The 26,948-nt window shown below is 43.0% G+C and overlaps 2 protein-coding genes across 3 annotated transcripts; both read left to right on the top strand.

The window, feature by feature from the left end:
- Positions 1–22,330, top strand: LOC109902396 (KN motif and ankyrin repeat domain-containing protein 2). Of its 2 annotated transcripts, none has more exons than XM_020498710.2 (12): positions 1–207; positions 13,317–13,435; positions 14,453–14,541; positions 14,668–16,536; positions 18,186–18,288; positions 18,425–18,649; positions 19,043–19,133; positions 19,481–19,700; positions 19,923–20,065; positions 20,169–20,369; positions 21,392–21,490; positions 21,818–22,330. In XM_020498710.2, exons 3-12 carry the CDS (start codon positions 14,505–14,507, stop codon positions 21,875–21,877), a joined length of 3,048 nt encoding a protein of 1,015 aa, XP_020354299.1. In that variant the 5' UTR covers positions 1–207; positions 13,317–13,435; positions 14,453–14,504; the 3' UTR covers positions 21,878–22,330. The 2 variants fall into 2 exon arrangements, with proteins under 2 accessions (XP_020354299.1, XP_020354300.1); XM_020498711.2 differs by lacking the exon at positions 1–207 and adding an exon at positions 10,623–10,755.
- Positions 22,331–22,806: 476 nt separating this feature from the next.
- On the top strand, positions 22,807–26,311 carry ndufa7 (NADH:ubiquinone oxidoreductase subunit A7). Its single transcript, XM_020498712.2, has 4 exons — positions 22,807–22,942; positions 23,187–23,236; positions 23,459–23,593; positions 26,089–26,311. Exons 1-4 carry the CDS (start codon positions 22,892–22,894, stop codon positions 26,177–26,179), a joined length of 327 nt encoding a protein of 108 aa, XP_020354301.1. The 5' UTR covers positions 22,807–22,891; the 3' UTR covers positions 26,180–26,311.
- Positions 26,312–26,948: the final 637 nt, after the last annotated feature.

Genomic DNA, 26,948 nt, shown 5'->3' with positions numbered 1-26,948 from the left:
ACTACTTTTATTGGTCACACATTGGTCACACATCCCCTAGCACCGATTGGATGATTCCCCTGTCTATCATTGATTCAAGCCCTTTTGAAGAGTGAGAAAACGTAAGGGTGGCATGTTTTCCTGTCTTCCTAAGTTTATTAACTTATCCCGGGAATGCCATCAGAAGTTAGATTGAACGTTGAAAGAAAGCCATAGAACGTCTGAAAGGTAAGAAACTCATTTCCTTGATACATATTACTTACATGCACGACTTATTACTCGAATAATAGTCTATCAAGGGGATCAACATTTGCGTAAAGCAAATGGTAGCCTACAGGTAAAGTTGCCGCTGTATCAACCGTATTGAACCATGCCTTGATTGATTTCGATCTCGTCTGTTACATAGTAACATATTGTGTACAACTTTGATTTAGTGTTTTGAAACTATTCCGCAGAAAATATACTTTTGGGTGTTCCCAACCCATACGAACTCATCATATCCCTGCGACAAGTGTTTCTGTAACCAACTGTATTCTAAAAAAGCTGTAGCCGAACCATATGACACGCAAAGACCCAAACGGCGTTCCATATCTGTCAGTTAAAACATCAACTACATACTGTTGTATTTGTGTACGTCATAACGTTGTGCATTTATTTTGCTCACTGTTCAGAGACCACACATGGACAGACATAATTTATATAATATTTGCGCATAAAGACTGTAGCCTATCATAATGTCTGCCAATAGCCCCATTTGAACAAAACTGGGCTAGTCCAACAACAGCTTTTTTGAATTGAACTAAAATTAATTATACATCGTTTTCAGAGTTAGTTTAGTCCTTAGATGAGAAGAATTGACACACCCCATGCAAGATAACTGTTCAATTAGATATTCGTTTGAGATTTATAGGCTACTGAATGCATAGCATGGATTTATGAAGGTGCTATGTGGATATCTGTTGATTAGTGACATTGGATTTAGACAAGAAGAACACTTGAGATTCTAATCCACTCAGGATAACAAAATCCTTATTTTCCCAAGAAAAAAATATTTGGAGTGTTAGCGAAACATAGTCATCATCAAACAATAGGACATGACATCAAATGAAAATACCCCATTGTCAGTGGAATACTCCTTAACCCTGTTCATATCACCCCATTATGAAGTCTGTGGTACTGTCAGCAGCTTTTCTTCACTCTATGGAGGACAAGGAAGTAGTGTTCTGCCTCAATAACACACATAATCATATTATGGTATGGGGATGACTAAAGCCCTATTTATACTTGGTGCTAACATGTGGTTGCCACCATCCGATTAAGATGATCCAATCGGATCAAGAGTTTCATGACTAAACTTGGCATTAAAATGTGTCTTTAACTGTGTTGGCATTGTGACCAGATGTTGTGGTCCCTCTGTATGCAAACTATTTGACAGATTTTGTTTCAAAATAATATATGAATTGAATTGATTTATTTGAAGACTATTATGGTCAATGGGGCCACCTGTCAATGACTTTAGAGGGCAGGATACTGATGATTTAAATGGTTTGACCTCCCAACTCCGTCTACACTTGTGAGATATCCAGACCAGTGGCGGTGGCACTGACAATTCTTTTTTTCATGAGCGTGGCCTTATTTCTATTACAGCTTATTGGATGACTGTCATTCATATTCGATTCACCCAGTTCAATGTAACAGAGATGGGTTTAAGCTACTACATGATACTCAATTTTCCCTATACCCATCATGAGGTTGCTGCAACCTAGCCTATGAATGAAAGTTTACATTGTAGGTGCAGGTCGAGAGACACATTTGAGGTGACACATGGACAGACTGTGACATTCAATACCTCCTTGCACACTCTTGCCTGCATCTAGCTGATTAGTATATAATCATTAGTCCAACAGTTGTAAAGGAGAGTTTCTATTGGACAAATTCAAGTATGTTTATCCCCGTTTTGTTCCTTTTGCTTACATTTTAATAAACGTTTTTTAACAGAACCGGGCGTAATTAATCCCCCCCACACGCGTAAATACACAGCCATGTTGTATTCCTTCTGTGCACTCTCCTCCTCTCACCTCATCCCTTCGCTTGTGGACTTCAATGCACAACACATCAGCTGTATGTGACCAGTTAAAAAAAACTACACACAGCCTACATCGTTACTTTAGATAATATGTTGACAACGTCATAGTCAGCATAGCTAACAGAACTAACACGTTAGTGAACCCACTACAATCATACAGTAATGTTAGTGTACAGGAAGTAGGCAGTTACACTGGTGCGCCCGGTGGCAATACATTTGTAAAACCAAAAGTTTACCTTGACTTGGAAGAGTTCCAGTGTTGTGTTGGATTGTCATAGCCAGCTAGCTAACATAGCATCCCTCTGTTTGAGCAGGGTGTTTAAGTAGGCTAAACTAGCTAGCTGCATAGTTCATGCTGCAAGAGCTTTGATAGGTTGGAGGAAGTCCCCTGGAAGTTGTCATAATTGCTATGTAAGTCTATGGAAGATTGGGAGAAACATGAGCCTCCTAGGTTTTGTATTGAAATCAATGTCCCCAGAGGAGGACGGACACTAGCTCTCCTCTGGCTACACCATGGTGCTACCCTACAGAGTGCTGTTGAGGCTACTGTCGACCTGCTTTGCAAAGTAGTCTGTTTAATCAATTATTTGGTGACGTGATTATATTTAGTACAGTTTTATCTAAAAAGGATAACTTTTAAAATGTTTTACCATTTAAAAAAAAATGAAATCCACTGAGGAGGATGGTCCTCCCCTTCCTCTGAGGACGAGACTCCGCTGTTCCAGACACAATACGTGCCTGACAACCTCCGTAGGCGGTCAGGAAGATCTGCTCACAATCAGAAAACGATGTGGCTTTTGATCATCTACACATCATCTACACATCATCTACACCCCCTAAAGTGGGCACAATCGGGATAGGGACAACATCTACGCATGTTAGCACCAGGGATTAACAGGGTTTATATGACTACAGCTTTGTGGAATTGGCTTGTTGTGATAACAATTGATTCTCATATGGTGGATTGAGTTGTGCTCTAGACATGGCTGGTCCAGACTGTAATTCATCCACTTGATTGCTAACCATCCCCAAGTTGTCTGTCATGTGATTCTATGCTTTAAGCTGGCTTATTGCCAGTCGGATTCCCCAGTCCATTCTATCTCACTTGACAGCCACGGGATCATTGTTTTGCAACGTCCAAATGAGTTCATCTTGAGTTCACATGTTGAGAACTATCACTATGCAGGCTGGTCTCGTAGACTAGACTCAACATAGTAAATAAAAATCTGGGCCACTCAAATTAGTATGATATGTTACACTTTTGGTATGGTTACATAAGACAGAATGTCTAGCAACCCAAAGCTTGTGTTTTCGAATCTCATGAACAACTTAGCATGTTAGCTAACAGTTGCCTTAACCCTTTAACCTATCTAAAGTTAGCCACCTAGCTAACGTTAGCAATAGCCATTTAGCTAAGTTTAGCAATAACAAATTTGAATCTGTATTTTATATATATATATAATTTGTAATATTGCATACAAATGGGAATTCGTAAAATATCATACGACATGGATGATGGACGTCCACACATTAATACATACCAATCGGAGGGCCTGTTGTCCGGACCTCTGGCAGTCTATGGGGGTGCCACAGGGTTCAATTCTCGGGCCGACTCTTTTCTCTCTATATATTAATGATGTTGCTCTTGCTGCGGGTGATTCTTTGATCCACCTCTACGCAGATAACACCATTCTGTATATATCTGGCCCCTCTTTGGACATTGTGTTAACAAATCTCCAAACGAGCTTCAACGCCATACAACACTCCTTCCATGGCCTCTAACGGCTCTTAAATGCTAGTAAAACTAAATGCATGCTCTTCAACCGATCGCTGCCCGCACCCGCATGCCCGACTAGCATCCCTACTCTGGACGGTTCTGACTTAGACTATGTGGACAACTATAAATACCTAGGTGTCTGGTTAGACTGTAAACTCTCCTTCCAGACTCACATTAAGCATCTCCAATCGAAAATGAAATCTAGAATCGGCTTCCTATTTCACAACAAAGCCTCCTTCACTCATGCTGCCAAAATTGCCCTTGTAAAACTGACTATCCTACCGATCCTTGACTTCGGCAATGTCATTTACAAATTAGCCTCCAACACTCTACTCAGACTGCATCCAGTTTGCTATCACAGTGCCATCTGTTTTTGTTACCAAAACCCCATATGCTACCCACCACTGCGACCTGTATGCTCTCGTTGGCTGGTCCTCGCTACATATTTGTCGCCAAACCCACTGGCTCCAGGTCATCTATACTTCTTTGTAGTTATAGCTCTGCCTTATCTCAGCTCACTAGTCACAATAGCAACACTCACCCAGGGCACGCGTTCCAGAAGGTATATTTCACTGGTCATCCCCAAAGCCAACACCTGCTTTGGCCGCCTTTCCTTCTAGTTCTCTTCTGCCAATGACTGGAACGAATTGCAAAAATCACTGAAGTTGGAGACCTATATCTCCCTCACTAACTTTAAGCGTCAACTGTCAGCAGCTTACCGTTCGCTGTACCCAGCCCATCTGTAATTAGCCCATCCAACTACCTACCTCATCCCCATATGTTTTTGTTTTTCTGCTCTTTTGCACACCAGTATTTCTACTTGCACATCCTCATCTGCACATACCACTCCAGTGTAAATTGCTAAATTGTAATTACTTTGCCACTATTGGCCTATTTATTTCCTTACCTCCTTACTTCATTTGCACACACTGTATACAGATTTTCCTATTGTGTTGACTGTACTTTTGTTTAACCTATGTATAACTCTGTTGTATGTGTTTCACTGCTTTGCTTTATCTTGGCCAGGTCGCAGTTGTAAATGAGAATTTGTTCTTAACTGGCCTACCTGGTTAAATAAAGGTAAAAATACCAAACGTTACCTATCATACTAATTTGAGTCTCCCAGATTTTTATTTACTCTGTTAGGTCTACCAACGACTGCAGTTTGCCCTATCAGGCTTTCTTTAAAAAAAAACGCTTTGGTGGAATTTTCACGTGTGTATGTGGTACATTTTCACAACCCTTATTACAAAACTCAAAACAGATCGTCAAAACTATAAGCACATTTTCAATTGACTAAGTACAGCACACACAATCATAGCCACTTTTTCACCAACCTTAAAACAACCCCCCCCCCAAACCACTAATTCTTATAATTTACAGTGTTAAATAACATGAATATGTGGGAACAATATTTTTTGTGAACAAATGTTGAATTTTGTCATAAGAGGGTGGTAACTACATGTGAAAAATCGTGTTGGAAATCTGTTGCAGCCCAAGTCTGGTACAAAACCCACAATGCAATGCTTTCTCTATGGGTGGGCTGGCTAGCTAGCAAACATAGCTACACACAATAATACCAAAGTCAATATCAGGATATGAAGTAGCTAGTTTGCTGTAAAATTGCCTAAATCAATTTAGGAGTCGACAATCTCACCATGTTCAACCTGCAGATCATGTGCCGCATAGAGTGGAGTTTGATATAGAACCCCTCACTGTGCGTGTCATAATACCCATAAAACCTAGTGGTCAAACAGGGAAATGGTTCCAGTCGTTTTTTTTTTACCATACATTCTTCCCATAGGGGATTTTAGAAACACTTAAAATAAGGTCTGTGTTTCGTGTAGGCTTACCCTGGCGTGACGTTTTGATAACCATGTAAATCTCTCTCGGACATTATTCAAAAATGTATTGAACTTATTAGAAAATGAATTACATTTGCCCACGTTAATCATGAACAAAATACATCAGTGATTCATATTTTCCTGCAACTTTCTAAAATGGCATAGGAATGCCTCAAATCAAATGTTATTTTTCATATGCGCCGACGGTGTAGACCTTATAGTGAAAAGATTACTTACAAGCCCTCAACCAACAATGCAGTTTTAAGATAGGTGTTAAGAAAGTATTTACTAAATAAACTGAAGAAAAAATATTATAATAATTAAAGAGCAACATTAAAATAACAGCAACAAGGCTATATACAGGGGGTACCAGTACCGAGTCAATGTGCAAGGGTGTATGTCTCGTCTACACGTTGTGTAGCCGTTAACGATAATGCTAATGATAACCGTCTGCTGGTAGATGGAAAGGTTTTCCCCAAATCCCTTGATTTGAATTGACAATTTTAAGATTCATAAAGAAACCACAACCAGGCAACCAATATGTGTTTCAAAATTGCACAAGATTATATAGTCGAAGGCCATTAATGTCCTCTATTGGTATGCAAGTGGCTGCAGTGCAAAACAAGTGACATGGGCACTCTGTGTCATACATACAATGTCCACATATTTAGATGTATACAAACAAAAAGCTAAATCAACATTAGGCTATCTCAACATTAACCAAGCCTTGCAGAAGTTTTTGAACTTAAGACTGGCAGAAATCGTTTTTATCTCAGCTGGGAGTTTGCTCCACTCTACCACTGCCATATCTGAATGTGTTCTGGCCAGTACCGACATAGCACAAAATCTTGTGGCGTAGGAATGAGAGAGCTCTTTAGATACTGAGGGGACTGTACCATACATGGTTTTTCTGGCCCAATCCCAGCTTCAGCTGAATGACTCTTTTTATCAACTGATAGCCACTGTATTTCACAGAGTTGAAAGGCCAACAGGGCTAAGATTCAGAATGACCCTTGATATTTTATTCTGAGCTGTCTATAGCTTGTTCTTGATGAAGTTAGGGGAGCTACTGTACGAGGTAGCGCATGCATGGTCAGTGAGTCTGCACTAACGCTGCTGCAAGTGTTTAAGGTCCCTTTATCTAGAAATGTGGCTTTTCTGAACAGAAATGTCACTTCCTGGTTGACCTTGGCAATTACTTTCTGCCCCATGCTCTCCCCTGTCAGAAAACAGTCTAGTTCACAGCCAATGTATCTTAACACAGTTCTTGGTTGTAACCACTGTCACCAACCATGGCTCTAAAGCTAGGTGATCTACAGTTGAAGTCGGAAGTTTCCGTACACCTTAGCCAAATACATTTAAACTCAGTTTTTCACAATTCCTGACATTTAATCCTAGTAAAAATTCCCTGTCTTAGGTCAGTAATGATCACCAGTTTATTTTAAGAATGTGAAATGTCAGCATAATAGAGTGATTTATTTCAGCTTTTATTTATTTCATCATATTCCCAGTGGGTCAGAAGTTTACATACTAATTCAGTGTATTTGGTAGCATTGCCTTTAAATTGTTTAACTTGGGTCAAATTTTTCGGGTAGCTTTCCACAAACTCCCCACAATAAGTTAGGAGAATTTTGGCCCATTCCTCCTTACAGAGCTGGTGTAACTGAGTCAAGTTTGTAGGCCTCCTTGCTCGCACATGCTTTTTCAGTTCTGCCCACACATTTTCTATGGGAGTGAGGTCAGGGCTTTGTGATGGCCACTACAATACCCTGACTTTGTTGTCCTTAAGCCATTTCCCACAACTTTGGAAGTATGCTTGGGGTCATTGTCCATTTGGAAGGTCCATTTGAAAGACTCATTTGAGACCAAGCTTTAACTTCCTGACTGATGTCTTGAGATGTTGCTTCAATATATCCACATAATTGTCCTTCTTCATGATGCCATCTATTTTGTGAAGGGCACCAGTCCCTCCTGCAGCATAGCACCCCCACAACATGATTCTGCCACCCCCGTGCTTCACGGTTGGGATGGTGTTCTTCAGCTTGCAAGCCTCGCCCTTTTTCCTCCAAATATAATGATGGTCATTATGGCCAAACAGTTCTATTTTTGTTTCATCAGACCAGAGGACATTTCTCCAAAAAGTGCAATCTTTGTCCCCATGTGCAGTTGCAAACCGTAGTCTGCCTTTTTTTATGGCGGTTTTGTAGCAGTGTCTTCTTCCTTGCTGAGCGGCCTTTCAGGTTATGTCGATATAGGACTCGTTTTACTGTGGATATAGATACTTTTGTACCTGTTTCCTCCAGCATCTTCACAAGGTCCTTTGCTGCTGTTCTGGGATTGATTTGCACTTTTCGCACCAAAGTACGTTCATCTCCAGGAGAAGGAACGCATCTCCTTCCTGGACGGTATGACAGCTGTGTGGTCCCATGGTGTTTATACTTGCTTACTATTGTTTGTACATAGGACCTTCAGGCGTTTGGAAATTTGTCCCAAGGATGAACCAGACTTGTGGACATCTACAAAAACATTTCGGAGGTCTTGGCTGATTTCTCTGGATTTTCCTGTGATGTCAAGCAAAGAGGCACTGAGTTCGAAGGTAGGCCTTGAAAAACATCCACAGGTACACCTCCAATTGACTCAAATTATGTCAATTAGCCTATCGGAAGCTTCTAAAGCCATGGCATAATTTTCTGGAATTTTCCAAGCTGTTTAAAGGCACAGTCAACTTAGTGTATGTAAACTTCTGACTTCAACTGTAAATGGTTAATATCTCTTAAAAAGTTCTAGCATTTCTCAAGTCAGCAATTAACGTTAAGTGTGTAACCTAACAGTAGAGGCCTTCAACCATAAGTAGCATGCACCCCTACTTAGAAAATGGAAATTGCCACTTTCAATATCCAGCCATTCTTTCTGATTGGAGTTGTTTTTTTCATTTGCACCTCTACAGAAAGAATTTGATTGTAAGTTAAATTTAAAGTTTGAAGAAACATGCAGGCTAACATTTGTACACTTTCTTCAGTTGCATTTGGCCAACTTGGAGATTGACACAGCATCTCAAAAAGGACTTGTCCTGGAGCGAAGATTTGATTGATACGAGTAGGAACATACTGCTTAATGGGCTTTTGTTACACAGGAACTCTATTCAATTGAATCCATCTTGGATATAAGATTGACTTCCTACTACACTTTCTACAGAGAAATGCTGAATGAAAAATGTGCTAAAAATACCCAATTCTCTAACAAGGTCTGAGGGAGAGAGGCTATTTACTAATTGAATCCAGTGCCTTGAGATGGTGTTTATTCCCCCTCAAAGTATAATCAGCTGCTTCTCACAGGAAGACACAATTTAGCCTAGGCCACTTTTGGAGACACTTAATGCATGTCATTATGCTGTTGTCGCTGAAGTCCTTAGCTTCATTCATTTACGTTTATCACAGTGAAAGGCTTCCGTGGCCTTTGCACTCCACTTAATAAAAAAAACAAGGAGAAATACTGTTCTCCCTAAAGCTATTTACTTGTATTCAATGTGACGGACTGCTATAGGCATCAGACCTGAAACATACTGCTATGGTGACCAATGGAAAAGTTGTATAATTGGGAAAAAATAGATTCATAAGAACTGTTTCTGTGTGAGACAGTTGCATCATTTATTGGACCATTCCAAGTCTTGTTGACAATGTAACAGTTTGAAAATATACAGTTTGAAAAAGTAAAATAGTTCATGTCAGACTGGGTTTTGTATTTGGCCTCCCAAACACCAACCAAAGCCACAGACTTCCCCAATGCCTGATTGAATTCACTTTTGACATTTTGAACCCAGTAGGGAGTGAGGGGGAAGGGGACTGGGATGTTGAACAAGGAGACCTCAGAAAACAGCATCACCACTGACATGGCATAATGCCTCATTGTGGGGCTTGAATGTGACTGTTTGGATGAGAATCAAGGGGTGTTGTGTGATGTTTGAGACCAATGTTGCTAGTTAAAAGATAGGGTTCTAGTCTAGATGCATATTCAAGATTGATATATTTAATATCTAATGTTAGAGCTGAAGCATAACTTGGGATTGCATTGTGTTTATGTGCATCTCGAAATCCCCTCATTGACATCAATGCATGACTTACGAGACAGAGTTATGGGTAAGCGTGCAGCCCAAAGTGCCTAGGGAAACATCTGTATATTTCCAGGTATTTGGGGGTTATTTCCTTAAACTTCCCATGCTCTTGCCTTCATGCTGTTTACACATGTTATATATCCCTGGCTCTAATAGCATGTTGTCCAAGTTTTGCATGATGTGTCATGCTTGTACTCCAGGTAAAGGACAGGACCTGTAGTGGATGTGTGTTTTGCGTTTCTGTGTGTTGGTCTTTTGTTATTGTGTCGCAACGAGGTAGATGATGTTGTGTGTTTGTTCAGCTCCTCTTTTTACTTGTTTTTTTACCTGACTTTTTCCTCTGGCCTCACAGGAAGCAGCTTTTTGGCCTTAGCGATGGGCTTCCTGGCAGGAGCAGAGCGGCCCTGAGTTCCTGCTGCGAGACAATAGGTCTCCCCGGGGCTGGGGGCTGTTCTCAGACCTGATTCTCTTCAGGAAACAGCAGATTTATCCCAGCAGCTGAACTGAGCCATACAGGGAGTGGGGGAGTGTGGCCCTACCCTATGAGTGTCTCTTTTCTGAATGGGATTTTTCTTATGTTAAGTAGTGTGATGATAAAGATGAGCCTGTGGTTGTGGTGGGGCGGGCTGGAAGGATGAAAGAATAGTCTTGGCCTTGCCCAAGAAGTCCCAATCTGGGTTAATATGTGTGGGCTGAACTGGAGTGACTATCATGTATCTCAGTTAGATGCCTTGCTTTTTCTATTGTCAGCTGGACTTGTTGTAGACCCTCCCCTTCCTTTTGAGGGGAAAAGGGAGGTGGTGGCAGGGATGAGGTTACTTTTCCAAATCATGGCTCATGCGATGTAGCCAGCAGCCCTCGACCAGAACATTTCCTGTTGAAAAGCAGTGCTGAAAAAGTCGACTTCAGTGTTAGATTTATGGTGAATGCTGGGGAAACGGCTGCCTCATTGATGACGGTAATAGTAGAGAATCATTATTTAAAAAATGTTAGACAAATATTTACAGAAATCCTCAACACCTATTTGAAATATGTGCAGTTAATTGCATTGCTTAGCTTAAAGTAACTTGGCCTCAATTTGTAGAGTAATCCAGTGTGTCTGTTAACAGTGGGACAGGTTTACAAACTGAAGACCTAGGCCTGCTATTAGTTGTTCCTCACAATGAAATCGGGGAGGGGACTGTGGATGTGTCGCCCTCTGTACGTTCATCACACGTGATATCTCAGACAGCACTGGCACAATTTTGATTAAACTTGGGTGGATGATGTGTCTTACCAGAGAGATCCGGCATTTACAAAATGACACTGATGGGCCCAATGCGGGAGATATAGTAATTAACAGAAATGTGTTAGTCACACGCAATATCTCATTTGTCCCAAGGGGTGGGGGGGATGGGACATGTTTACTGTTGCCTTGTTTTGACTTACAGCCATAGGCATTAGTTAAGGTCGTTTATGGGATCATAGTCTACAAGATCGCTACCACAACAGAACGGTGTGTATGTAACAGGCAATTTGTGTGTGTGTGTGCTCACTCCTGCTGGTGTGTGTGTGTGACATCGCTGTGGCTCACTACTGGTGAGGATGAGGGGCGCAGCAGAATGTGGTTTCTCCCCCTGAGTGTGTGGGTTGCCCTGTAATTTGTTGCCTGTCATCAGGACCTGGAAAAAACATATTGAACTGGCCTATTTATGCTGAGTGGGAGCTGGAGGCACTAAGTGAGGAGTAGTGAGGGTGGGATGGGGACTACGTGTTTATGTTACACTCCTCTGATCTGAGGAGCTGGCATCTGGAGCAAATCTGAGGCACTTGGAATTTGGCACGTCCAGTGGGATACTGTATTTCAAGAAGCCCAAACACAGACAGATTCTTTCTGCAACCTAGAACGGAAACCTTGTCCACAAGAAGTTATACAACAGCTATTTTGAGTAGTTTTCCAGTTTACTCAGTATAACTAATGGACTCTAGATAACCACTTGTTTTATTTTATTGTTCTTAACTGGTGGCTGTGCAGCCGTAGATTCCGTATGTTTTCAGCTAACCTGCGCAGCACCTTGACTAATTAGACTGAATGTTGTGTTCACTCCATTGTGCTAGGGCAAGCGTTCTGCAAACAGCTGGTTTGTATTTTCTTAGCAAGTTGTGGCTAAATCGTATTAGCCACTAATCGCTAGTTATCTGGCTAATAAATGTACCGAGTCAGAGCAAACGTAGCAAGCTATACAGCCTAATACCATTGGTGTAGGCCTAAATGAGCATGTTGTTTGTGCAACAGTATCCTCTAAATCAAAGAGGAATAGGTGAAGCTTGAATATGTTAGCTACATGAAGTAGCTAAGAGAGAACATTTAATGTAGCCAATGATTTATAGGGTCCCCAAGGAAACACGGACCAACACTTTGGTTCCAACCCTATCACAATAACTTCTCCCTGGCATTTTAATTTGTTGTCATGTCAAAAAACACTGCATTCAAAGTGCCCCCTACTATTTTATAACTGTAGAATTAGGAATTTATGAAAATGTAGAAAACTATTTGTGTTTGAAGTTTAATTGAACAGTATAAAAAATAAATCAGAATGGGGAGAGACCCATGAAATCACTTAGGATGTATGTGATGCCACCCTAGGGTCACACACTACTTATAAAGCAAATGTAGAACTTTTATTATTAAAAAACATAAAAATACTATCATAAATTAAAAAAATACCGTGATTTGATTTTTTTGGGGCCATAGCGCCCAGCTATGGCAACGCCTAGGAGTATTTCCATACCAGTACTTGAAATCCTGTCCCTAGTCAAGTTATAGACTATAACTAGAGCCCAGAGATGTACCTAGTCAGGAAAATCTCTGCTCTATGGCCCTAGAACCCTGTGTAGGAGGGACAGGGTCTTTCCTCTGGCTGGGGGAACGAAGCAGTGACAGCAGGCATGTCCGGCTGGCTGAAGCTAACCAGAGTCCACTTGATGTCTCACGCTAATGACCAGTGTCTGTGGATGCCATTCTCTTGTGATAAGCTTGTTTTGGTGAGGCGGAGGGCTGGAGGGACTATCCGCTGCAATCATTTTAATTTGACGCCTTGCTTTGTGGTATATTAACATAGGCTACGCTGAGCTTTGCTGTCACAGTATCAACAGTATCAACAGCTTCTCTTTGAATGGCAATGAGAGATGTCAGAAATTCCTTGTTTTTGGAGATGTTTTTTTATTTATCCTATGTAATTACAACTACCTTGTAGCCCTCCTCAAGTATCTGAACATGTCCCAGCCTGGTTCATGCTAGCAGGATGTGAGAGGGAATTGTGTGGTGGAATGTGCTTAAGGCTATATGGAAACGTGTGTGTGGGTGTGTGTGTGTGTGTGTGTGTGTGGGGTGCTCTGACCCTTTGTCGATCTCTCTTAGTCGAGCCGTGTATGGAAATGTGTCCCACAACTGTGAACTCTGTACATGTGTGTGTGCCTCTGCATGCATGTGTGTTTTCTGCTCTGACCCTGATGTCTATCCATCACTCTCCCTGTCAGTGGAGCTACGGAGCGGTGACCCAGAACTGGATTGACAGCCAGGAAGACCAACCCAAAGTGAACCCCCTGGCCCAGTGTCAAGACACCTTTATGATTGTTCCACAGACTGTATGACTGAGGTAACTTAACTTCAATACAACTCATTTGTCGATCAGAAAAACTACACTAGCAACACTCCCACAGTTTTGAAACATGATGACAGCTGACATAATGGAAGTTTATTACTAAGTAAACCTGTTTGAACAACGTGTTAATTTAACCGTTGGCAAATTCTGTGATTGAGAGCAATAGTTTGGGTTTCCGATCCTAATGTAATATCTGGCTTGTCTGTATTGGCTTCTGTTCATCGTTGTTGTTGCTTTTGTTCTTGGGCCACTTAACTTCGCTTTTATCTGGGCTTTCAGACATAATGCTTGGAGGTATAGGTGATGTCATGGTTAATCCCCTTCTTGACTTCAACACCTCCGACCAAGAAAAAAACTAACCATAGGATTAACCCCTTGTTACCTACAGTGCCTCTTTCTTTCTAATGGAACATTGGGGAGTGGGTTTCCCAGAGTTCGTAGCTAAAGCGCAACGTTATTTCTCTCCACAACCCAGCTGCACAGCCACGAGAGAGTACCAATTATAACATCGATGTTTGTCTTGTATGTGTGAATTAGCATCATTCGTAAAAATGAACCACTTTGCTCTTCTACTAGAGGTGTGATTCTGGGCTGGTGTGAGAATTAACATACTACTTTAGCGTGAAGGCTTTGAAAAACCCACCCCAGACCAATGTGGGAAATTGCCCTTCAACAAGGGGTGTATTCAAAAACTTGCTATTGCTAAATAGAGTCTCTCGTATAAAGGTCTTCAGGTGTCCTTACAGTAAGTGTTTTATGGGTAGTTTATAAGAAGGTTTTGTCTTGAATGAGAAAGATTTGCTACAGCTAATTTCGCCATCAAGCGAAGAGTGTCAAGCTACGACGTCCTGAATAATGTAATTTTAGGCTACAAGCCTCCTTACTTAACCAAATGTCATGCTCTCTTCACCTCTGGGTAACACATGAAAAATTCATACATGCGTACACTAGCCTCAGTAAAACACATACAGTGCACAGGTATCTGAGTCAGTGTTTCCCTTCTCTTATCAGGTTGTGCGTAGACTCTCTGGGGGCTTCTGCTGAAAGGTCTCAGTCCACAACCATGACTCAGTCTGTGCAGGTCAACCCCAAGTTGCCTGGTAAGCATTTCAGTTCCAGCTGGTATTTATCAAGTCAATATGTGGTAACAATGGATACTGTCTGGGACTTGAAAAACTTAACCAGATTTGATAACTGTTGTTGTAATGTTTTCCTGTGGACTGCAGATCTGGGTGCACCGTTTCTATTCTCCAGTCAGGAAGAGGCGGATCAACAGGGCTCTTATTCGGTCCAAACTCCGTATGGCTTCCAGCTGGACCTGGACTTCCTCAAGTATGTGGAGGAGATAGAAAGCGGCCACCACGTCCGCCGGGCACCCGTCAACTCTCGCAGGTCATCCCGTGGGGTCAAAGTCTCCCAGCGGAGCCCGAATGTGGGGGGAAGAGCCAGCGGCTGGACCTCAACAGAGTCCCTCTCCTCACCCGCCAGCGAAGATGGTCGTGCGCCCCCTCCTCCACCCCCACGGAATCGCATCGGCTCCTCTCCCAGTGAGGGGCAACCCCTGTCCCCGCTATCTGTCCTTAGCCTCCCCCTCTCTGCTGGCGCCAAAGTGCCACCACCACCTCCGCTACGTAACCCCAGGGTAGAGAGGACCCTCCTGGAGACCAGCCTGCGACTGCAGCAGGAGCAGAGCCACCAGCACCAAAATGGCACCTGTTTCCAGCTCTCTGACCCACCAAAGCAAAGCCCCAGGGCTGTGACTACTCATCTTACCCCAGCTAGTGCAGCAGCCACAGTAGATGACCAGCCCTTGCACCTCTTCTCTGCCGCCCCCAGCCCATCTCAGAGTAGTCTGACCAGACCCAGTCCCCACTCCTCCGGTAGGAGCACCCCGGCCTCTAGCACTGGAATGGCTACTCTGCCTCCCAGCCAGTTGCAGACTGTGAGAGAGCAGATGGCCACTGCCCTGAGGCAACTGAAGGAGATGGAGGAGAGAGTGAAGGGCGTCCCAGTGCTGGAGAGAGAGGTGGCCAAGCTACGGGCTGAGAAAGACATGCTCCTACTGGCACTGAAGGAGAAAACCTTGGCGGCCCAACAACAGGCTGCAACAGTAGTGAGCAGTACAACCACCACAACGGTGGACACAGGCACACAGAGTCAGGAACGTCCTCCTTTTTCCCCCAAGAGTCCCAGAAGTCCCAAGAGTCCAAGCAAAATAGGAGACCTCAGAAAGCTGACTGAGAAGTTTGAAGGCAAGACTGGGAAAGATGGAGCACGTTCTGAGAAGGTTGTGGAGAAGAGGTCTGTGGCCGTCGGGGACGACATGTTGCTGGACGCTGGGGTCTTCTACTACAGCCAAGGTGCCAAGGATGCCTCAGAGGGCACGCCTCAGGTGGACGTCTGCGAGAAAGGTGTGGCCACGGAGGCACCGGCCTTCCGTGAGGAGTGGGTGCAGGCTGGGGTGGAGACAGAAGAGGCCTCGGTTTGGGTGATGGAATCCCAGCTGGGGCTAAGCAGTGAGGTCCAGAGGGAGATTGACACCCTACAGGACACCATCAAGTTCCAGCAGGAGTCCATCTTGGCTCTGGAGGGGCGAGTCGGCCAGGCTGACGAGGACCTGGCGGTGCTCAAAGCCCAGGAGGATGAGAGGAAATCCAAAGCAACGTCCGAGAAGGCGGTCCTTGCCAAACCAGACTCAGCCCATGCCCAAGTGGGGACCGAAGCCTCTACAACATCCACGCCAGCTTCACAGCATGTCGCAGTCTCCTGTTGTCCTGAGGTGGTTGACGCTTGTGTAGGTGAGGATTTGAGAGCCATACATTACGACCAGAGCACTCAGACGGACTCTGTGGAGAGCCCTGCAGAAGAAGAACCAACCCCAGTAGCACTGGTCAGCACTGGGAGTCAATGGGAGAATCTGTATGAGGATGAGACTATAGAGAAGAAAGCTCCAGTCACTGTGCTGAAGAAGAGACAGATGACCATTGCAGAGTACAAGGTCACCCCTGAGGAGACGGTCAGTTTAGACGAAGGGAAGGGAGGGAAAGCGGAGGAAACGGCGCCCAGGACACACACAACTCCAACAATGGTGGAAAGTGAGTGCCAAGTGTATTTATTCTTATACAATAGTTCATATAGAAGACAAATGATTCCTCTACAATAATAAAGCAGGTGTAAACGTAATATACAGGGCCTTTGGAAAGTTTTTAGACACCTTTTTCCACATTTTGTTACGTTACAGCCTTATTCTAAAATGTATTAAATTAATACAAATCCTCAGCAAGCTACACACAATACCCCATAATGACAAAGTGAAAAAAGTTTTTTTGAAATGTTACGTAAGTATTAAGACCCTTTTCTATAAGACACGAAATTGAGCTCCGGTGCATCCTTTTCCATTGATCATCCTTGAGATGTTTCTACAACTTGACTGTAGTCCACCTATGGCAAATGCAATTTGATTGGACATGATTTGGAAAGGCACACACCTGTCTATATAAGGTCTCACAGTTGACAGTGCATGTCAGAGCAAAAACCAAGCCATGAGGTCGAAGGAATTTTCCGTAGAGCTCCGAGACAAGGTTGTGTCGATGCAGAGATCTGGGGAAGGGGACCAACACATTTCTGCAGCATTGAAGGTCCCCAAGAACACAGTTGCCTCCATCATTCTTAAATGGAAGAAGTTTGGAACCACCAAGACTCTTCCTAGAGCTGGTCACCTGGCCAAAGTGATCAATTGGGGGAGAAGGGCCTTGGTCAGTGAGGTGATCAAGAACCAGATGGTCACTCTGACAGAGCTCTAGAGTTCTTCTGTGGAGATGGGAGAACCTTCCAGAAGGGCAACCATCTCTGCAGCACTTCACCAATCAGGCCTTTATGGTAGAGTGGCAAGACTGAGTTTGCCAAAAGGCACCTAAAGGACTCAGACCATGAGAAAGCAGATTCTCTGGTCTGATGAAACCAAGATTGAACTCTGGCCTGAATGCCAAGCGTCATGTCTGGAGGAAACCTGGCACCATCCCTATGGTGAAGCATGGGGGTGGCAGCATCATGCTGTGGGGATGATTTTCTGCGTCAGGGACTGGGAGACTAGTCAGGATCGAGGGAAAGATGAACAGAAGTACAGAGATCCTTGATGAAAACTTGCTCCAGAGCGCTCAGGACCTCAGACTGGGGTGACTGTTCACCTTCCAACAGGACAACAATCCTGAGCACACAGCGAAGACGACGCAGCAGTGACTTCGGGACAAGTCTCTGAATATCCTTGAGTGGCCCAGCCAGAGCCCGGACTTGAACCCGATCTAACATTTCTGGAGAGACCTGAAAATAGCTGTGCAGCAAAGCTCCCCATCCAACCTGACAGAGCTTGAGAGGATCTGCAGAGAAGAATGGGAGAAACTCCCCAAATAGATATGCCAAGCTTGTAGCGTTATACCCAAGAAGACTCGAGGCTGTAAATGGTGCCAAGGGTACTGACTAAAGGGTCTGAATACTTATGTAAATGTGTAATTTCTGTTTTAAATTTGTAATCAATTAGCAAAAAAACTGTTTTTGCTTTGTCATTATGGGGTATTACGTGTAGATTGATGAGGAAAAATTATAATTTCATAGATTTTTTTAGAATAAGGCTGTAACCTAACAAAATGTGGATAAAGTCAAGGGGCCTGAATACTTTCCAAAGGCACTGTAGAATTCAATGAAGTAGCAGATTAGTTGGGTCACTCACCGAGTATTGTGGCCACAGGTATGCTGAAGTCCATCATGAAGAAGAAGGATGGGAGTAGTTCCGGTGAAGCACGTAGCAGCGGCAAGAAGAGCTTGCAGTTTGTTGGCATTCTCAATGGGGGGTAAGTAGTGCTTTGTCATCAATGAATGAGCAAATATCTGCACATATTACCATCACACTGATAATACACAGGGCATATTAGAAGAGAAGGATGACCAATGTTAAAGGTAACTAACTAGACATGTACTTCTGTTCAGGTATGAGTCGACATCTAGTGAGGAGGAGGAAGAGGGGAGTTCCTCAGGTGGCAGTGAAGTTGATGATTGCTCGGACAGTAGTGATGGCGAAGATGGAGAGGCAGCTCTGGAGGAGACCTCCGATGAAGAGAGGAACATTAATATGGATGACACCGATAGTGATGATATGGCCTTAGAAGCAGGGACTGAAGCCACTGAGGACAGTCCAGATGCAGTGAAAGAGAAGTATGCTTGATTACAACTACAGCTCATAGAACTGTCATTGTTGGCAGATAACAATTTTAAAGGGATAGTCAACAGAATTTTCAGAATTTGTTGAAAGTTTGCTTCCCTTGAAAGAAGTCTGTTGGTAGTAAAATTTGAATCTTCTATTTTGGTTTGTAGCCTTTAGGTGCCCTGAATTCAATTACCGTAGCCAAAGTTATTTCGCAACATTATCATCTGTGAAGCTATGCATGTGTATATTATTGACATGGAATTATAGCCAGGATGTTTGCACAAAAAAATGGTTGAATATGTTATATAGGAGTCTCATCTTACGTTGCACAAGTGTTCGATCCCAGTCGGTCACTACCATAGATAACGTCCATGTCTAATTGCAGTAATCCCTTGTCCTAGATTTGAGCTGAGTGCAAAAATGCATGAGGCTTCTCTCATTCTGAAGAACCACCTGAATGATGATGTCAAAACACTGAAGAGTAAAGAAGTGGTATGTTTCAGCATGCCTCTTTAATTCCTCTGTTTTATTATATCCTGGAAATCTTGAATTTCCTTTTCAAAATTAGCTCATACCTGATTTTTGTAAACAAATACCCTGTTAGTTTTTTTTCCAATCCACACAATCTCTCAAGTGTATTTTGAAGTTCCATGACTTGAAGAAGTGGTTGCACGGACATAGTTTCCTTAGTCCAATTCATGCCACACTAAATACGATTATAAACATTTAATACATCACCAAGACTTCTGTTCCAAGTGTTTATAATCATATTAGTATGATAACCTTGTATGTAGCTGTATTCCATCAGTGATCCTATCCCACATCCTCCCTCCATGTAGCTCTCCAGCATTCATACTGTGCAGCTGGAATGGTTCCGCATCTCTAGTGCAAAGATGGCCCAGCCGCCCCGTGTCTCAGACTACCTGATGGCCTTCACTGAGGTCTCCTCTGCCCTGCTGGCCCACGTCATCAACATGACCGATGGCAATGGTAACACGGCCTTGCACTACAGCGTCTCCCACTCCAATTTCACAGTGGTGGGGCTACTACTGGACACAGGTTAGTTGGAGTGAGGAGTGTTCACTTATCTCTGGGAAGTTCTGTTAGGGCCGGGGCTTATGACCTTAGTGAAGAGATCCTGATGATCATAATGAATCATCAGAAGTTTGGTATTCATGGTTTAACTACAGGCATAAAATCACATTAGTTATGCCATGTATTTATCGTCAGGAAGTTTCCATGCCCCGGGGTTTCACCATGGGGTGGGTGTGCTCTGTGCAGGCATGTGTTGTGTGGATAAGCAGAACAAGGCAGGCTACACTGCTATCATGCTGGCGGCCCTCTCATCTGTGAAAGAGGAGGATGACATGGTGGTGGTCAGGAAGCTCTTCAGTCAGGGCAACGTCAATGCCAAGGCCAGCCAGGCAAGTCCTTCTCAAATCACTTAAAATCCAGTCTATCCCCCTCAGTCAGTGTTGCTTGTGTGTGCTTGCTAACACCATGCTAACTGTGCTATATTGTGTTTAGGCTGGCCAGACAGCGCTGATGTTAGCCGTTAGCCATGGACGGCAGGAGATGGTGCGGGCGCTACTGGACTGCGGGGCTGAAGTGAACGTGAAGGATGACGAGGGCTCCACGGCACTCATGTGCGCCAGCGAGCACGGCCGTGCCGAGATTGTCTCGCTGCTCCTGGATCAGCCGGGCTGTGACATCTCCATCGTAGACAATGTGAGTTCCTTGGCTGTCTGTTTACCCTGTACACTCTGTCTTTACACGCTTACCTGGCTTCCTCTTTCTGTCCACTTTCTTCATCTTCTACCTCTTTTCCATTTCACGCTGAATTGAAAGAACTAGGCAGGTCAAAGCAAGTACTCGGATAGGCTTTTGCCATATTGTTTTATATGTCCTGTCTTAACATCAGTGCTGCAGATGAAGGAGAGGAGAGCAGGGGAGGAAGCCACTAGATTATTGTGACGCAGCCAAGAAGTGAATACAAAAACAGATTACATTTATTTTATAAATCCTTGTTTGTTTCTTTTTTAAATTAATGCAAATTTTTAAATGAGCAATAAGACAATCTTTTTATAATCTGTACACCAGTGTTTTTCTACAGTATGACTTTACAGTGGATTTTTCTCAGACTAGTTTGAACCTCCAGTCCAGACTGATATATCTAAGAGAGCACATCTGGGGCAAAATGAGTTAGGCATGCAGCACATGGATTGAGTTTCAGTACGATACAGCTAGACTGAGAGGGGCTGGGAAAGTATTTAGGAACATGTTTTTTTCAACCTTGTGACAATTGGATACAGCTAATTCTTCAGGATTGTGAGGCAGACAGAGATGTGGGTTAACCCTTTGCTGGTTTGAAGACCTAGACCAGGGGTGGGCAACCTTAAGGGCCACTGTGGGTGCAGGGTTTTATTTCAGCCAACCCGGAACACAACTGATTAATCTACCCGATTTTAATCCAATCAAAATTTTGATAAACTACGATTAGTTGGTGTGTTGCTTGGCTGCCTGGAAGAAAAGCCTGTACCCACACCGGCCCTTGCAGTGTAAGATAGCCCACACCTCACCTTGACTGTATACAGTAAAGACACAGTTCTATATTGCATGAATGGCATATAGCTTCTTATTCTTTCTAAACTGTGTGATGAGGCTGTGAATGGGCAGGAATCTTATCGGTGTCCCACCTCAAAGGGTTTATCGCAAAGCCTGCTGTCCCTTTTGTCTTCCTACCTCTCTAGGACGGCAGTAATGCGCTTTCCATCGCCCTGGAGGCCTCTCACAATGACACAGCTGTGCTACTCTACGCCCACATGAACTACACCAAAGCCCAGGCAGCTGTGAGTTCCCCAGACGCTGGTCTTGAGGCCGAGAGATCTGCCTGGTTTTTATATGACAAACAGCCAGTTTGGCCTTGAATCCAGTATAGGTCACATTCACAACATATCCGTATCATGCGCAATTTCAAGTGTGTAATATTAGCGCCTCGGCTACACTCCAATGTTGGGGTGTGGTATGTTGGCCTAGTTGAAAGATCTTGTCTTGGCATGTGTAGCAGTAGTGACCCCTAGAGCATATTCTTTACAGCTATGTATTTTCACTGTATATTGTAGTTTTTGCCCTGTTTTACTACTATCACTCTGAAAACATTGGTATATTTCTTTCAGGGGACAAACAAGTCTCGAAACCCCACTAGTCCTCAAAAGACATGGCCTGCTGCGGAGTGATTTACCACCAACATAGAAAAACAAACATTACTGGACATAAGCGTTGAAAAAGCTCCACTGGAATATTGCAGCTGTCTACATAAATATATGTATTTATATCATGGCATACGTTATTCATTTGTATTGTTAATATAAGATTGTTATTTTTCCATAAATGTCATTATTATATACGATACTAATCTGCATTTGCAACATTTCTAATTCAAGGTCTGCAGCATTTAGTTTTCTATGATACAGTAAAGCAGACCTCACATTTATTTGCACTCATTTACTGTGTTGAGTTTTAGTTCCCCTCCCTCTTTTAACTACCTTCTCAATCTTCATGCCAATGTCATTCAAGTCTGCACTAACTGTCTATGCCTTGTATATTCATGTATTGATTTTCATGTAAAAAATAAACATATATTTACATAACATGTGACACTGCACTAAGCAGATATAGCAGAAGAGGTCCAGATGACTTAATTTTTTTTAAATGTTCATGTTATGATGCGTAGCATATATTCTAATGTCAAACATGATCAAGCTATAAAGGTGAGCTTTTGTTTGAATAGTATTTCAAGCAATAACCATCCTGTCAGACATTATCAAGCCAACTTTTAATGCAAATTAATGTAATAAGATGACACTGTTTAATAGGTAACAGGTAGCACACAGAGATAAATACAATATTTATGTAACTTGTTAGCAGTACAGCTCTATGGTAGCACATTCTGATTTCACATGAGAAACACTCTTTTCATGCCACACAGCTACGACCGGAAGTTACTTTTTCTTAGCAGGTTAGGAGACTGAGGTTAAGAAAAGGCTTATTGTTAGCGGAAATGCTCCCCTAGCCTGCTACGAAAATCACTTCCGGTAATATCTGTATCTAAGTGGCATGAAAAGACTGTCCCGATTTCACAAACCGGTACTTGATGTATCACTCCAGAACGGTAGGTGTCAGTAATCTAACAACATGGACTGCCTGTCGTGAAAAGGAAAATAAGAAGTATTTTGCCCTTGACAACAACAATGGCGACTGCTACAAGAATTATCCAAAGGCTCAGAAATATTTTATCCGGGGTAAGCCATATATCTTCACATTGTGTATTTGGTGCAAGTTTTTATTAATGTAACGTTAGCTAACTTATTTCTAGGTCCCCAACGTTACACGTTTGAAGAGTTTATTAAAGCCTGTCTAACTTGCTAAGGACGTTATCTAGCTTGTTAGCTACTTTAGTTGGCTAACGAACATTGCATGTTGGCAATATAAGACTCTTTGAAAAGCAAGTTGTTACTTTTAATTTACCTGATCAAATGTACACAGCATGATCTGCAAGCAAAGCTCCAGTTGCGCTATGGTGAGATTGCGAAGAGGTAAGTGGCAAGTCATGCATTTCTTGAATGTTTGCTAACTAAGAATCCATTTAGGCAGGAAGTTTTCTGCAGGTTTTGCATGACAAGTACGGATGGTGTTTGCACTGTACTGTTTGTACTCGTGTGTGTGTGTGTGTGTATATATATATATATATATATATATATATAATAGGCCTACACTTTGTAAATGCCACACAATCTTAGTTTCAATCTTTTGTGCAGGACCCAACCACCCCCCAAACTTCCAGTTGGTCCCAGTCACAAGTTTGCCTTCAATTACTATAATGGCAGAGATGGGCGTAGAGAGTCTGCACCAGCCACCGTCGTGATGTCCAGTCAAAAGGCCCTCGCTGCTGGGTGAGTGGAACATAAAGTCAGACAGACTCTATGGCTTAAAGGCTGAGTGGGACAAAGGCTATGGCAGAATGTTACATTTTGGGATTCCATCCTCTGGCTAGTCGGGTGGAGGTTGAGAGTGTATATGACTGCTTTACTGTTTGTCCTCAGTTGACTGCCCTTGCCCTTAGTCTGCCTCCTGTCCCTCCTATTGCCATAGGTACACCTTCCTGAAAACAATGGCACAATACTTTGAAACCTCTGCCAGTTCATGTTCTTAGACACACTCCAGTCTCCTTTTCATTTGATTTACTTAACAAAAGGCACATCTCAATAGGTGGTCCAGGTATGATATGGGACAAGGGGCCTTTCCTCTATTGTTCCCACAAGCAAGTGGGGAGGCAGATGAGAGTAAACCCATCAGACCAACTCCTTGAAACTTCAAGAGTTGGCCATTCTAGTTGTGTCAACAAAATAAAAAAAACGTTTCAACATTTTTTTACGCTAAAATTATTAGTAATGCCGGGCATACACAATATGATTTTGCCACGAATACGCCAAGTTTTTGCTGTCACAGACACATTTTTTGGGGTGAAATCCTATGAACTTGGGCCAGGTTCAGTACATCGGGACTCATGTAGTTTGAGCGGGTGAAGGACGCACTGATGGCTGTTCCGTTCTCCAGACCCCAGTTGCATGTCTTGAAAATGTTGTGAAATTTTGGTTGTGCATCTTGTAGTATGACCAGTGCTATGACGCGTTTGGGCAAGGACTACTGCCAATAGTCATTGAGCACTCAGCATGTGAGACCAAAACAATATTGGCGAAGAGGAAAGCAGCAACCACAAGCACCATATGGACCGAGGTGATGGTAGACACATTGGTGGAGAGAACGCAGTTGCCTTTTCAATATTAAAAGTTTTATATTACCTCCAATTCCCTTTGTCGAATAGAAAGTTCATATTGTCCACATCTGCCCAACCATTTGCGGGTCCATATTCTGCCCCTCTGTCTCTTTTTTGATGTTTTTGCACATAAATAATGTACACACTAAGCAGCTCGCTGTTTGATTGTCAGCATTTTTTTCCTACGACAACAAGAGAAACGCAGGGCAGGATCAACTAGGGAATCATCAACCTGGGGTTGAGGATGGACGGAATGAAAGATTTGGGACAAGGAAATCTGGAAATGTGAGCTAGTCCAAGTTGTTAAAGGCATAATCCACCCCCAGGAATAGAAATCAAGTTGGTGAAAGCCTATGTGGGTAAAATAGAAGTTAAGTCATGGTGACCTTTTTTTAAGTGGTCCGTCTGAAATCAGGTAATCGTGTAGGAAGGCATCATAGCTATAGTGTGTTATACCCCATCACATTTCATAACGCTTTTAAACCAATGACTTGCGCTCCAAATCATCAAATCAGCCAATAGATGGTATGGGCATACATCCGTCTATATTTTCGTGACAAAGTAAATATTTTTGTCCAAATGTTCTAAAAGTACAGTTAGATCCTTCAAACGCCTCGTCTCCTTGCTAGCAGACTCGCAGGCCAATTGCCATAGCAACCACACTGACTCAAACTATTGAGCTAGAAATGCGATCTCTGCCAACTTCAACTTGGTGTAACTCCTAAATTGATAGTGCAGTTTGTTTTGAGTTATTTTACACATAGCTACCTACTTCACATGCTGATATTGACTTTGGTTTTAGTTTTTGTAGAGCCCTACCCATGCTGATCGCTTCTGCCAAATTTAAGGCCTGGTCCTACCAGAAATCAGAAATAACATATATCCATTAGCTACTCCTGTCTGTCGCGTGCTCTGCGTAGCCATAGCACCGGCTCTGCTTGGGCTGCTCTGCTCAATGAAGACATATGAGAAAGCAGTTACTTTTCGTAACTCAAGGAACATTATTATTGTCCGTGAAATATATTTTGCAAGGTTGAAGCTTCCAAGTGTCTGCAGGCAGCCAGGTGTTCTAGATAGCTACCTTGCTAACCAGCTTGTCTGTCTGTAGAGAGAGCTTTGCATTGTGGGTTTTGTCGATTTGAGCTCAAATATTTCCATAATTTTCACATGTTGCTTCCTACATTATTATTATAACGAAATGCACACACACACATATTTGAATTATATAACTGTAAATCATAAGAATTTCTGGTTTTGAGTGGATTATCGCTTTAGATTTTAGAAGATTTTAGATTTTTGGTGTAGTGTATGCCCAGTAGAGGTCTGCAATGGACTGATTTTATTCATCCGGCCATTCGCACACGCAGCTTTTCATACCGCACCCGCCCACACCCGCTACCTTTCTGCCCGACTTCCACCCTCTACCGCAAGAACTGGTCCCGTAATCGCAGTCCCGTAATGTTATTTAAGAAGTATGTGGCTCAGCGCTTTAAAATGTTTTAAACTGGTTTGGCGTGTATTTGTTTTGTGAGGGCTGCAATATATTTATTTTACCATCTTTTAAATAATGTACCAACATAGTCATTAACTTATGCTTTCATTTTCTTACAGCCAAGCTCTAGAGGTGCCAGCAAAGCGTCCTGTCACACCTGGTAATGTTCCCAGGGAGCTCACACTGTCTACAGACCAGCCATACCTCTGAACAACATCAACAAATCATTTTTCTCCTGACTTACTTTAGGCCTGACATTAGAGCACAATGTTGCTCTCCCTATTGTTCAAAACCTGTAAAATAGTGTGTCGGTGTTAATAAATAAATAATGTAATGTTTGAAGAAAAGTTTTATTACCAATTATTCATAGAATTAGCATATTTTGTTTGCCAGTCAATCATAGTTTTGGGTACCTGATTAATATCCCCAAAGTAGTTCATCAACCAAGCCCCACTGCTTCTTGACACAATGCCCACTTAACCTGGAAGCCAGCCGCACCAATGTGTCGGAGGAAACAATGTGCACCTGGTGACCGTGTCACTGTGATGGCCTGCCACGAGTCGCTAGCGCGTGATGAGACGTGGACATCCCTGCCGGCCAAACCCTCCCCTAACCCGGACGACGCTGGGCCAATTGTGCGCCGCCCCATGGGCCTCCTGGTCGCAGCCAGCTGTGACAGAGCCTGGACTCAAACCCAGAATCTCTAGTCGCACAGCTAGCACTGCGATGCAGTGCCTTAGACCACTACACCACTTGGAGGCCCATCACAAAGTGCTTCTATAGAAACCCAGCCCAAAACCCCCAAAAGAAAGCAATGCAGATGTAGAATGCAATGCTTAATTTTCATATTTCGTTTCCTCATTACTCCTCGTGTTTTCGACGTCAAACACGGTGGGCGGGGTTTTGATAACGTGAGGCAGAAGAGGTTGCCTGATCTTGCTAGCTATGCTCAGACAGAAATACCGGTACTGTTCATTGC

Source organism: Oncorhynchus kisutch, linkage group LG13 (assembly GCF_002021735.2).
Source record: "Oncorhynchus kisutch isolate 150728-3 linkage group LG13, Okis_V2, whole genome shotgun sequence".
NCBI lineage: Eukaryota > Metazoa > Chordata > Actinopteri > Salmoniformes > Salmonidae > Oncorhynchus > Oncorhynchus kisutch.
This window is presented reverse-complemented; position numbering and strand designations above follow the sequence as displayed.

What these genes read in the sequence shown, in the direction of transcription:
- LOC109902396 (XM_020498710.2), top strand. Translation starts at nt 14,505, where the DNA reads ATGACTCAGTCTGTGCAGGTCAACCCCAAGTTGCCTG. An exon ending in TCAATGCCAAGGCCAGCCAG is followed by an intron (nt 20,066 to 20,168) that starts GCAAGTCCTTCT and finishes TATTGTGTTTAG; the next exon opens with GCTGGCCAGACAGCGCTGAT. An exon ending in ACACCAAAGCCCAGGCAGCT is followed by an intron (nt 21,491 to 21,817) that starts GTGAGTTCCCCA and finishes TATTTCTTTCAG; the next exon opens with GGGACAAACAAGTCTCGAAA.
- ndufa7 (XM_020498712.2), top strand. Translation starts at nt 22,892, where the DNA reads ATGGCGACTGCTACAAGAATTATCCAAAGGCTCAGAAATATTTTATCC. An exon ending in TATGGTGAGATTGCGAAGAG is followed by an intron (nt 23,237 to 23,458) that starts GTAAGTGGCAAG and finishes TCTTTTGTGCAG; the next exon opens with GACCCAACCACCCCCCAAAC. An exon ending in CAAAAGGCCCTCGCTGCTGG is followed by an intron (nt 23,594 to 26,088) that starts GTGAGTGGAACA and finishes ATTTTCTTACAG; the next exon opens with CCAAGCTCTAGAGGTGCCAG.